The sequence below is a fragment of the Carassius auratus genome, chromosome 7 (genome assembly GCF_003368295.1).
Source record: "Carassius auratus strain Wakin chromosome 7, ASM336829v1, whole genome shotgun sequence".
Taxonomy (NCBI): Eukaryota; Metazoa; Chordata; class Actinopteri; order Cypriniformes; family Cyprinidae; genus Carassius; species Carassius auratus.
Genome location: NC_039249.1, coordinates 21,882,930 through 21,897,277, shown reverse-complemented (window position 1 = coordinate 21,897,277; position 14,348 = coordinate 21,882,930). Strand labels below are relative to the sequence as shown.

Sequence of the window (14,348 nt, the reverse complement as noted above, 5' to 3'; positions counted from 1 at the left end):
TCATTTTGCCTTTATTTTGTAGTTTCGGAATGTATAAAAAAAATACAAAAATGAAACTAAACTGAAAAGCTCCCATAAATGAAAAATATTATTTAACAGACCGTTTTTGCTTTTGAAACATGTATAATAAAATGTTCAGATATTTTCTTATAAAATATTTTGTATATAGGGGTCAGTATCACCAGAGAGTGCCTTTCAACCCTCACAATACTTAAACATGGTGGTTTAATTTCCCCTTTGCTTTATGTCATATCATAAATAAAAGACTCTCCCACACATTATTTTAGATAATTATGGGCCATTATTCAAAGCCATAAGATATGTCTGCCCTTTCATGGACATATATTACTGTTAAGTACGTTTTCATTGCAAAATTAAAATGCAGGTTATATTTCTGAATGGTATGATGTCCCTTTCCTTAACAGGGTTATTAAATTTTTTTTATAATAATGATAATAATACATTAATATAATTACATTCTCAAACTCATTGATTACCCCCCCCCCCCCCCCCCCACAATTCCTTTTAGATTTTAGCAATATTAACTACAAATGAATGTTATGTCCACCCTGTCATGTTTATGTCCTCTCTATTTAGTCTAAGTGGCAGACAGGGTGGACATTTTGAGCTACAATTAGCATATTAGCTGTGACTAGCTAAATATTTAGTCTGACTGTTGAAGAGAATTTGGTATATTTACTTACATATTTTGAAAATAATTTATTCGAATCACTTCTTGAATAATTTATGCCGACAGGGTGGACTTCTTAAGCTCTGACAAAATTAAGCAAACTAATACAAAGAAAATTTGTTAAATGAAAAGTCACCAACATATTCACCTCAGCTGCTGAAATTCCCGCCACTGAAGAGACAAAAAATATGTTGTCCTGATGTCACTAAAGCAGATGGCCTTTTCTTAAAGGAGCGGATTCCCCAATACGACAGGGTGGACAACCATTCAAGAGACATGGACGGTCTCTTTTTTTTATTAAATAAAAATATAGTTTTCATTTCAATGATCCATACACTCAAATTTCCTTAACAAAATATTAACAGGATTATTTATTTTATGATATGACAATATTCTACTATCATTCAGATTTAATGAGCAGTGCATTGGGCATAGCAAAATAACACACATCCTCTTACACGCAATAAAATAAATAAATCTCGAAAATGTATCAAGTCAGTTCATAATAATTTTTATGTTTAGTTATCATGGCAATTGAGTTATTAATGTACAGGAGACCAGAAGGCACCCTACAGTGTCATTGATAACGGCACTTAAAAAAATAAAAATAAATCAAAATAAACTGAGAACCATGCATTATTCTCCACATGCAATGCAATCTCAACCCTAAACATGTTTTGTCAAAACAGCTGGTATTGTCCACTTTCAAGGCATCGCGAGTTCACAATTGACAGCAGGAGCCGACAAGCGCCCTTGTTGTTTGTGAACAGAAGCTAATAAGTCAATTTTAGTGAATCAGCACGCTGTATTCAGGTCATGTGACAAGCCTGCTAGTCACTTTGAAAAGACACGCTAGCTGAGAGGAGTTTTGTCAAAGCTGACTAAAAGTGATCAAGGATAGATCATTTCAATGAACACGATGAACCCGTGATATCTTCTTCGTGGCATAAAAGGAAAATAAAAAATGAAATAACAGTCATCTGGAGGACAGATGTACCTTCAACGAAAGTCACAATAGAGGATTTTTTAAGCATCAGGATGAAACGAAGTGATAGGTATTTGATCTATTTCATCCGAAATGAGGAGAACAACTTTCCCATTCACGCTTGCTTTCTTCAGTAACGGGTTTGTTTTGCTTCCAATATATGTGATAACCAGCACAATACCGTATCTTCTTTGATGCTGAGTAATTGTAATATTTACACAAGATCAATGAGCCTGTGGTGAATCTCTTACCTTCTGTACCTATTTCCATTTCTCTTTACATTTACTTCCTCAACAGACATTCCCTAACCTAACCACATTCAGTTACGAGCAAATGTGTATAGAGATAATTCGTTCACCTTGGAAGTTAGAATGATAGAAACTTCTATTTAACAGATATCCATATTAGCTAAGAAGCCCTTGGTCCACTTATCGTTTTATTTAACCCATTCTTCTTTCCTTTTATGTTTGTTCATTTGTAGAACAATAATCATAATTGTTTACTCAATAATCAATTATCGTCAATCAGGTTGTCTCTCTTTTTGTCTTTTCTTATTCAGCTTCCTTGTCACTCCAGCAGTGTCCTTCCAAAAGCAGCCAGTAACTTACAGCCTGCTCATCAATCCCAGCAGTCTTTTCAGCATGCAGCCAGAGACGGGGGAGATCAGCCTGACCCGTACTCTAGACTACGAGAGTGACCAGCACCGCTACCTGCTGCTGGTGCGGGCCAGCGAGAGTCAGGACAGTCTCAGCAGTGCTGCCGAGGTGAGTGCTCTCATATTGCTAAGGGCTGATTGGTTTTGTACCTTCGTTGCTTGTATATGTGGTACATAATAGATCGTTTTAGTATTTCAATTTCTGTATTTCTAAAACATTTTTATACAGCGCTGCAGATTTTGTTCAGAGTGTGGGTAGAAAATGGTTCATTATCTCTTGGTTCACAAGACTATCTTCATTACTTCCAGAGTAAGATCTAATGAGTGATGTATAATAAGTTTGTGCTCGTAATGAAAAGTACAGTAGCGGAAATGTATTCATTAGGTAGTTTATGGGGAAAAACATGAATGTTACAGTATAATGATTGGGAAGGAGACTGCTGAAAGAGATCTTCAGTATTATGTATTTTTCGAGGGAATTTGACTTCAAAAGAAATGTACTAGAAATGGCAGTTAAATAAATGTGCAATGGAAAAAGATGACTGTCCATATCTGCTCTAACAACTGTTATCATTTTTCATAATTAGTGATTGTTTGATGGGAAGTGATTCATGCCATTCACACATCCACAGACAAATAACTGCAGGATTTCATGGACTTGTATGATTATGGCTGTCCATTCACTGTAATTTTGTATGTAAAAACTATGTGGTTTTATATATATAGACTGACAGTTTGTTGTTTTTAATAAGGGATCACGGCTACCAGGATAAAATGAATTAATATGAATCCATATAAAAACGCATATTAGACCCACAAAATTCCCCTAAATTTTGTCCCAACCAGCCAAACACAGTTGTCTGAACAAACACTTCCATATTGTATTGCTATTTGCAAGCTCCCAGCACTGCAGCATGAATAAATTATGAGGTTACTGTGTTATAATCGTATTATTTTATTGCATTATTTATGTTGCTGTGCCCCCCCCCCCACCAAATCTTGTTATTTTTTGGTGATTTTAAGAACTCATTATTTTATTTATTTGCTGACTGTTACTGTTTAAAATCTGTGTGTTAAGTTGTGTGTTAAATGTACGCTCATTCCAGTTTATATATAATATATAAACTTCACTTCTATTTTTATTAGGATAGACTGTTGATGATATTCATGTTATTTATACTTTCCATTCAAATTTTGGTCACTTAGGCTGAGAGAAAAACAAACAAACAAGCAAGAGGGTTGGGAAATGTAAAGGCAACAATTTAGCTGAAATCAAAGCGATGCCTAGCAGTCCCGTTCATTCATTTTACTGTTACATTCCCCTGGAGGATGTAGTCTCGCCTCATCCTGACTTGATCTGGCTGCTCGGTGATCCATACATCTGTCCCGGCCTGAGGCAGGCCATTCAAGATCCCAGCTATTAGCTTGGGAATGTCACAAAACAATGCAGCCACCGTGTGACTAACTGCAGATGGGGATCAAGAGGGCATACAGACAAAAACACCACACTAAAAGACTTACAGAACCTTTTGACTTGAAGAGTCCCATGAGACGTGGTCCCGAGAGAAATTTGTCTGTTGCATTCTCTGCATAACAGTTACACCACAGCCCATCTGTCACCCTGAAATCACTCTCTATAACTCTTCTCACATCAGTTTCTGGAGACCCCAAAACACCTGTGCTAAAGCACCAGTCACAACAAACAAAACAAGCACGGTTTAAAATGACATAATTAACAATGATGCAAAATGAACAGGCTTTAGAGTCAAGAATTATGGCCCATTCAGTCACAGTTATTAGGGTTCGCACAATAATGGACAATCTGAAAACATCAGCGGTATTTGTAATTGTTTTCCAGGCCTGCAAAAGACGTGGAAATTTCTGTATTGGCTATACATATCCATTTATTATCTTCTATAAAAAATATAATGTTTTTGAAAGAAGTGTCTTATGGTGTTTGTTTTATTATAAATAAATAAATAAAAATTCTGTAAAAACAATAATATTGTGAATGCAATTAACACTTTAATGTAAAACAATTACTTTACATTTATTTTAGTTGATTTAAAATACAATTGTAATGTTTTCTATTATATAATATATAATATTATTATGGTTGTGCATTTTGTGTGTGTTATAAGTAAAAAAAAGAAATTAAGTTAATTTAACAACAACAACAACAACAACAATAATAATAATAATAATAATAATAATAATAATGATATTATTATTATTATTATAACGGTACTGTATTTAACCCTTATCAAATAATCACAAGCTGATTGCTCTAAATTGTAAGATATTTGTACTCTAAGACTGTATCATTCATATCAGATCAGCTTTGATATATCATCTTTGGTTATCATTGCTTTTTCTATCAACAGAATAACCACTGAGAGTAAAATGTATAAAACCAGACTATGAACAGTTACTGAGATTACAAAACTTTACCTCAGGGAAAGACTTCCTGTCTTGTAGCTCTTCTTTTGATTTAGCCTTATATGAAGGCGTTTTATTTCTTGTGATTTTGGATTATGGTCTCTGTTAGTGTTAGAAATATGAGTAACATTGTAGACTCTGAACTGTAGTCACCATTTTGACCATTTCTGACTCTGCCTGTCTATTTTAATCTTTCCAGTCTCTGGAATTGAAGTGAGTAGGTTATTAAAGTCACTTAGCAACTGCCAGGAAGCTTGAGCAACAGAGTCAGGGCAAAAGCACTCACACAGTGTTTTTTCCTCCTCCAGACAGCAACTTTCAGCGTCATTCAGTCTTATGGGAGGCATTAGGTGCCTCTTTCAGCTTCCCTGATGGAACAAATTGGAAAGAACCATAACATGCCCATGTGTGTTGAGATTCGCTACTTCACAACTGTATTTTAAGGCACAGATGCTTGGTTATGTAAGAACATATATGCTTGACACCAAATAATTTTGCAGTGGGAAAGAGCCAGGATAAAAGTGTCTGATGCTTATAAGGAGTGATAGGATCTTGTTAAAAGAGCTTATTTGGCAAGGCATTTTTGAAATGGCAGCAGCTTCTCGGACTCTAAGATATACTTGGGGCAGCCATAGTGATGTGCCAACTTACAGTATTCCCTGATAATAATTCACAAATCAAGACGTTATGATCTGCCCATTTGTTCCCTTAACAGTTTTCACCTTTCTGTTATTGTGTCTTCTGGCTTCATTTCCGCATGTTTCTCGCAGGTGCGAGTGATCATCATGGATGAGAATGACTGTGTTCCAGAATTCCAGCAGTCCATTTATAGCAAAGACGGTGTCCCTGAGACAGTCACGACTGCAACGTCACTTCTGCAGGGTAAGGCTCTGGACCTGCACATCAGTGCACCATAGCCATTATTGAGACCCAGTGTTTATTTTTATACAATTCTTTTTAGCCATAGTTTTTGTCATGCTTTTAATGTTTGTAGAAGCAAACAACATTTGAAACCAAATATTCCAATGTCTAATATATTAATTAAAATGTATACTTGCATACATCCTTGTGAAAATCAAGTTCATGAAATATTAAAAGTTTGTTGTAATACAATAGATTAGTGTACACACATTCACTATTAACTAGGAGTTTTTTCCTTAATAAACTACTAATTTGCTGCTTTTTGACAGTTTGTAAGGTAGTAATTGTAGTTATTATGTTTAGGTACTGGTTAGGGTTAAGAACATTGTTTTTTTCATTGGCGCATCCCAACACATGACACTTTTAATGGCTCTTTGACTCTGACATTGTATCTCCAGCAGCTACAGCAAGAAAACAGTAATGGCGGACTGCTACTTCTCATTCAGGGCTGTGTATATGCTAATAGGGCAGAGAGCGTCACGAATGGGTGGGACTTTCCTGAGTATGAGAAATCTTCTGAAGGATCATGTGACACTGAAGTAATGGCTGGAGTAATGGCTGCCTAAAATTCAGCTTTGATATCAAAGGAATAAAATAAGAACATAATGAAACAATAAGAACATTATCAGTATTACTGTTTTTTTTTATTTTAAATTTTTAATATTTCCGGTATGCATTATGCATCAGACCGTCCATGAGCAGGCTGCAGTCGACCTGTGAGACTATGAGGCTTTGCCATAAGACTCGTATGGCCTTATAAAGTCTATTTCTCACAAACACGGAGACAACAAGGCAAGAAGATGCGCTCTTCTTCCTCTATCATTCTTTTTAACACCACCTTTGAAGCACTTCTCCCCTGATGTGCCCTTTCATGTATCTAAATTGCACATTGAATCTGGAGTCCGTGTATTAACTCCTGAGAGTACACTTGTAACAAAAAGGAATGGAATACACATGCCCTCGGCCATGATAAGAAGAGCTTTCATATTCTCATTAAATTTTAGACAACCACAGCTGATATCAAAGCAACACAGAAATAAAGTGACGGACAATACAGCAACTGCAGAGGACGGACCGACTGTGTATGCAGACACAACGGCAAACAAAAGAGAACAAAACAAACAAACATTGGAAAGTTACTGTGATTAAAGAAAAAAAAAAGCAGCAGCAGCACTGCTGTTCCTGGAGAATAACAGGTCTTGGCAGACATTTTGAGAGCTTAACACAGAGCCTCCTGGCAGAATGGGAAAGGTGATGCAGCGAGGTGTACAGCAGATGTGCTGATTAGCAGGTGCAAGCCAACCAGCATCTGCACACCCGTCTGTGTGGGCTTCAGAACAATTATCTCCACCGAGCACGAAATATCCTGCTTGCTCAAGTTAAGCCTAAAAGAACAGAAGAGAGGCTTCTTTTCAAGAATAATTTGTAACATGTGGCTACTTATCGAACATACATAATGAACGAGATGGACAGTTTATAATTTAAACATCTGGGAGAACAGTCATTTTCGTTATGAATGGGGTTTGCTGGATTTTATTGCTGAGGGTCCACTTGAGCTGAAGGTACAGCAGAACATTAGGACTCACCCGAAGTATCAATATGGGATTATCCTATTTAATTTCTCGTCCTTATCTTACTCTTATTCTCCAGTGTTGGAATTGGCTGTAGTATATGGAATTGAGTGGGGTGGAGGGGGATTCGGGATCTGCCACAAGGACTTGTTAAGTGTCACACGGTGCAGTTGGGATCTCTGCAAAGTCTTTCACACTTCTAGAACTACACAAAACTTAATTGAAGAAACTGTAAGAAACCTAGAGGGTCTATAATGGAAGCCATCAGCTAAAGTGCCATTAAAAGATTGCTGGCCTAGTTAACATATTGGAAGATATAAAATACTTAATACAGTAGTGAGCTCATACTGTAATATTAGTTTTCCACAGCTAGGACAGTTTTTATAATGGTAAATGCTGAGACATGATTAAATATATACAATGTGGTTAAATTCTGCTTAATCTTACACTCTCTCGTCAACTAAAATGTGACCCATGTTGGCAAAATGAGTCAGAATGCTACAAGCATTTTAGTCAAATTTGAGATTTTCACTAAAATGAGTTCATTAAGCCCTCGTCTAGTGATCCCAATGCTCCAAATAGTAATTAAGCATCTAAAAATTATTTGTATTTGCATGTTTTCTGAGGGGAGTATCTTTTCTCCTCTTGTTAATTGCGCTGAATGTCATCCGAAGAGCCCATAGGAAAGACGCTTCCAACTGTGCCCGATCTCGATAAATATACACCGAATTACAGTATTTCAGTATTCATGCAAACATAATCTGTTATCTCTGAAAAGGTAATCCATAATCTAAATGTTATTTTCACAAAAAAAATTTAGATGCCACTACAGGCAGATAGCTTACTGCTGGATTTTCAGTCAAATTTTCACAACGTATTGAATTAGGCAACTTAAAAAAAATACAGTATTTTTTGGATTTACAGTACTTTATAACAGATATTAACAGATGCAATCATGTATGCAGTTGATCCATTCTGTTCATGTTGATCATAATATACTACTGAAAATGTGTACTATACAATTCAGCAGAAATGTTTTGTGCAGAATCAGGGAAACTGGACCTCAGCTCGAGAAATATTTACCCCTTTATGTCGACACTAGTTGAGTTGATGTGCAAAGCAGCTACTGTGTATGCAGTGCTGTATTCTGAAGTTCATTTGAAACGGGCTCACACTTTATTGAACGCCATTGCATTTTACTGTAGTTGTCAGATGCTATAAGACTCACAGCTTGGGATCTTTTGATTACTAGTCATGTATAACCATTCTAGTAGTTCAATTGACAAGCGCATATGCCCAAGATATTTACACTGGGAAACTCAAATAAAGATTGATCCTATTAGCTGATGCTGCATTTCTTGGTAGTGCAACTTTGTTTTAACATCCACTTCCTTTATTTCTCTCTCTTTTGCAGTATCAGCCAGCGATTGCGATTCAGAGCAGAATGCAGAGATCACATACTACACGCTTAGTCCAGATTTCATAATTTCAGCCCATGGCACCATATTCCCGGCAGGCCCTCTGGATTATGACAGGACCAACCACCTGTATGAATTCGTAGTGATGGCGGTGGATAAGGGCGAGGTGCCCCACACTGGCACGGCCACCGTGCGTCTTCGTATGGCCAATGTCAACGACGAGCCTCCGGAGTTCTCGCAGCCTGTGTGAGTTCCTTATCTCTTCCGCCGCTCTTTACCCTCGTCCTACCACCCTGTAAGGAACCTGATAATGAAGGCCTATTGTTTTTATTTGCTAGTAAGCAGCAAACATTTTAGAGGGCCAAGATATTGTTATCAGACTAGCAGTTAACATTTTAATTGCTGTTATTTTTTCCCAAAAATAACTTCTCTGTGTTTTTCCAGTGAGTTGTCATGGGTTCATATCTGCACTAACTGCATGCTTACATCTGGCACTTCCTAATATGTACCAATGCTTTCCTAATGTCTCACACTTTGTGTCTGTCTGTAAAGAATGAATTATAGTTCAAATATAGTGTGTTTTTTCAGTTAACACCTATAGTAACATCTAGACTTTAGAGATTCGATATATACTGTGTGTGTGTGTGTATATATATATATGTGTGTGTGTGTGTGTGTGTGTGTGTGTGTGTGTGTGTGTGTGTGTGTGTGTGTGTGTGTGTGTGTGTGTGTGTGTGTGTGTGCGTGCGTGCGCGTGCGTGCGTGTGTGCGCGCCATATTTTCCGGACTATAAGTCACACTTTTTTCCATAGTTTGGCTGGTCCTGCGACTTATAGTTAGGTGCGACTTATTTATCAAAATTAATTTGACATGAACTGAGAGAAATGAACCAAGAGAAAACATTACCGTCTCCTGCCACCAGAGGGCGCTCTATGCTGCTCAGTGCTCCTGTTGTCTACACTGAAAACATAGAGCGCCCTCTCGCGGCTGTAGACTGTAGCTGTTTCTCTTGGTTCTTGGTTCTCTAAATAACTGCGACTAATAGTCCAATTCGACTTATATATGTTTTTTTCCTCATTATGAAGTATTTTTGGACTGAAGCAACTGAGAAAATACTCAGGTGCGACTTATAGTCCGAAAAATACGGTATACTTTATAAAGTGCTGGGCAACGATTACATTTTTTAATGGTGATTAATCACAATTGCATTGTTATGCACAAAACTAATAATGCATTCAAAAGTGTACTTTTTTCATTGTGCACAAACTACTAGCTATTACTAAATACTGTAGAAACATAATTTTCTGTAAAGTTGCTTTGTAATGATTTGTATTGTAAAAAGCGCTATACAAATAAGCTTGAATTGAATTGAATTCATTTAAAAGTAGGCCTACTGCTATATGAACAAAAATGTAGTAACATCTGGTTTGCAAACACTTTAAACAAATAAGGTGCTTTTTACAGCAGTGTTCCTTTTACATAGTAGCCGTTAACATATTTATTGTAGCCTACATTTAAACTTATAACATTAATGTAATTAAATTAAATATAAAACAAGCCATTTGTCACTGCCAGGACATTAATGTTTTTATATAAAATATTTAATATATTTAATATTAGTCCAGAGCCTCGATCATAACAATATAACAGGCACCTTCCTATTCAATCCTATACGATCGCGGGACCTATCACAGCAGAGTGTGGCACGGGACAACACTTGATGGGCGGGTAGAAACTTGTGTGTGCGGGATGCGGGAGAATAATTAGGGTGTGCTCACACTAGACAATTTTAACCATGCCGGAGCGCATTTGGCCCCCAAAGTCTGGTTCGTCTGACTCGTGTGATCATTCCGTTTAGCAGTTCCTGGCTAAGTTGGAAGAGGGTGGCAAGAGTTTGGTTCAGTTATATTTAGATCAGTGAGTGTGAGCGCTAACCATGCCGGAGCGCAGATCTTCTGATACGTGCTGCATGATTGCATGAGTACTCCTGAGCGGCAAAAGCAATAGATCTGTAATGCAATATATTGTAAGAGAGACGTGTGTTACCGCGTCCCATACAACTCAAAATAATAAACCACAAAGTTAACAAAAAAAAAAAACACTCCACTGTGTTGAACGAGAGTACTTCTATGCTGTCTTCAAAAACTTCCTATTTCCAACTTATACGAGCACGTTGCATTCTTTTCTGTTAAAAATAATAGTGGACAGAGGTTTGTGAGTGTTGATGTTTAGCCTAAATATTGATCGGGAGCATACCCTCCTCTGCCCCATGATTTGTCTGTATGTATATTCAGAGCCAGTGAGCAACATACTTTTATAATAATAAAAAAAACTGTTAACATGCAATTAAATAATTGTCGCCATTAATCAATGAATGCATTAACGTGATAATGATGCGTTAACTTGCCCAAAAAAATGCCCAAAAAAATTAACACCCTTGGTAAATATGATCAAAGATGGCTGTGAAAATTAATCTGCACTGTTAATTCTTTTGATCTTTTTTTTTTAATCACAAAAATCTAACCTTTCATTGGATAATAATAATAATTTAAAATGGGGGAAATATCATTGTGAAATAAATGTTTTTCTCTAAAACACATTGGCAGAGTCAGTCACTTTTTGATTTTTTTATCTGTTGGTATTTGATAGAATCAAAGATGCCATGTATCTAAACAAGATGTCCAGGACCTCCAGTGGAAATATAGGCCCACAACATCAAAACTACAGCAGTATATTTCATTGTACACATGGGGTACTTTTTATCCCTGTTTTCACCAAACCCATCTTGAGTGTTTACTGCTAAAAAGCTCATTTTTTAGTTTCATCTCACAATAGAAGCCAGTTCCATTTGAAGTTCCAGTCTTGTCTGATAAATGAATATGCTGGAGTTTGCTTTTGGATGAGCTAGAATAATTTTTCTTGAAACCCTCCTAAACAACATGTGGTGATGTAGGTGCTGTTTGACAATTTTTTTTTTTTTATGTTTTCTGACCCCGAGACTAAACTATTTTCTGCAATTCTCTGCAGAATGACCTCCTCACCATGCATTAGGATGATACAGACACACGTCCTCTTCCAGACAGTTTCGTAACATGTTCTGTTGATTGTAAATTCTTAATTATTTCCCTGCTGGTGGAAACGGGACTTTTCACTGCTCTAGCTCTTTTGTTATAGCCACTTCACTCATTTGTAAAGCTCAATTATCTTTTGCTGCACATCATAGATATATTCTTTGGTTTTTCTCATTGTGATGGATGACCAAGCGCAGGCTTGGTTTTCCCACTATTTATATTTCTGTGCAACAGGAAGCAATGGCTGGATAATTTCATTTTCATAATCACCCTGGAGTGCTCAAAATTGTGTATATGAATGAGAATATACTTCAGAGTTATTTTACTCATAAGAATTCCTAGGGGTGTCCTTAATTGTGGCCAATGTGTATAAGAGAAAAAAAAAAATAATGATATTTTATGTATAGTGTATGTATATACAGTATGTGTGTTGGGTTCGGACTGCATTGATCAAAAAACAGGAAATATACTAGCACAGAAAGTGCATTAGTTGAGCAACCCTGGTCTGAAGTGTCAGAGACCCTTAAAGTGGCTGCAGTGCATCAAAGAAGCTGTGCAGTAGTGTTTGATTAGGCCTGAATGCTCACACTTCCTGACAGTGCTGTGAACATACTCTGTGAACATGGGGCAGGTGAAAGGGAACCACCTAGATGGCCGTCCTTTTACACTCTTCAGTATATGTGCCCTTTTAGTGTTATTAAGAGCAGGAAGAAGGCCTGATGGTCTAGGCCATTTTCACAAGAGTCTCCGTCTTAGGAAGAACAACTGTCTTAGTCAACAACAAGAAAGAAAGAATTGACTGATTTATAAAACAACTAAAACTAAATAAATAAAAATAATGCAGACATATTTAAAAATAACACAAACTAATACAGTAAACCCACAACAAAATTTGTAAAACTTTAGATAAAATGGTAAAAAATGCTGAAAAATATAAATGCATTGTAATAGATAGATAGATAGATAGATAGATAGATAGATAGATAGATGATAGATAATCACAATACTACACTCAAAATATGTCACTGGGGCGGTACCTTTTCAAAAGCACACCTTTGTACCCAAAGAATCCAGTTTGGTACCTTAAATGTACATATTAGTACCTAAAAGGTACAAAAGTGTACCATTTTAAAAGTTACTGCCCAGTGACAGCTTTTGTAAAAAAAATAAAATAAAATCTGAGAGTGTGAAATAACACCCACATTATGGTCAAAATTATAACAGACCAAAAAGACAATAATATGGCTATAGGCATTGTGGAACGATATGGGAAACCTCTTCATCCACGAAGTGATGTTGGTTGATTTGAACAATGTGTTTGTGGGAGACGTTGAAGACAGTCTACAGCTAAGTCTATAATCTGAACATGCAGTCTGAGCTAGTGATGTTTCTAGTGACCTCTGCTGCATATGCTGTCACATATATAAGATGGTCTAGAAATGAACTGCTTATATGGCTTTAATTTGTGTTGTGTACTTAAACACAGGGATAACATTTACGTGAGATAAATATCCATTTAGAATAACTAAGTGTAAGATTTTTTTCTATATAGATTGTTCTTTATATATATATATATATATATATATATATATATATATATATATATATATATATATATATATATATATATATTCCAGTGCTTCAACTTGTTTCTCATAATAAATCTATATTGAGAGCACAGTACTTACTATTTTAAGCAAAGAACGGAACATGCTTTAACAATAGCACACACAGACCTCAACAGTTGAAACAATTATTTATTTATAGTTTTATAACAAAAATAATCATCCAGCTTAAACAGTCGAGTTGGATGATAATTATTGCTTCCGCTCTTATGTTTTTAACATTGATTACATGTCTGGGGTTTTTTAATGTGTGAAGATCAAACTGTGCAAATTCATGAGCATTTTTCCCTTAAAACTGCAGTGTGCCAAAGACCGTTTTAGAAATGTTGTTTGAAACAGCTACTAGTTGATTCCTACCATCATGAAAATGAAACAAATCCTGACAACTTGGAGGGTGGGGCTTTTCATATCATTAGCAAAGGGTTTGTACCTAGAGATGTTGATTTTTTTTTTACAAGGCAGCTGTCTGAGATAATGACCGGGAACATAGTTTGTGTAACATTGGCATTTGTGTGATGTGCTGCACCTTGTTTACAAGCAGAGGAATGTGCACGCATGTGTTGTGGTACTGTTGTGAATTTGCATCAAAGACCAAAAAAGAAGAGAAAATGTTGAATAAAGTCATTATTTTAGTTTTCTTTGTTGCCAAAACAACAATATTCTTGTAGTATTAATGTTGAACAACTGATGACACATGGGCTCATCACTACTAACGTGGTAGTTGCATTGCAGTCTATGCAGGGTCAGAAGGCTCTCGGATTTCATCAAAAATGTTTGAATTTGTGTTCCGAAGATGAAAGAAGGTCTTCAGGTTTTGAACGACTTGAGAAAGAGTAAGTAATGACAGAATTTGCATGTTTGGGCAAAATATCCCTTTAATCCAGTATTGCCACTTGCAGTGGTATAGCATTTACAATTTCAGTTAAACGAGTGGAAGTCTGGAGGTGGGGACTAATTTGCATACTATGTATG

General features: G+C 36.3%; 1 protein-coding gene across 3 annotated transcripts in view; it reads left to right on the top strand.

The window, feature by feature from the left end:
- The window catches only part of LOC113106222 (neural-cadherin), a 300,806-nt gene that overhangs the window by 142,299 nt on the left and 144,159 nt on the right, over window positions 1-14,348 (top strand). For all 3 annotated transcript variants that reach the window (XM_026267912.1, XM_026267913.1, XM_026267914.1), the window contains 3 exons: window positions 2,236-2,440; window positions 5,541-5,652; window positions 8,677-8,926. In XM_026267912.1, the coding sequence (XP_026123697.1) occupies window positions 2,236-2,440; window positions 5,541-5,652; window positions 8,677-8,926 (567 nt within the window). The remainder of the gene's footprint in view (window positions 1-2,235; window positions 2,441-5,540; window positions 5,653-8,676; window positions 8,927-14,348) is intronic.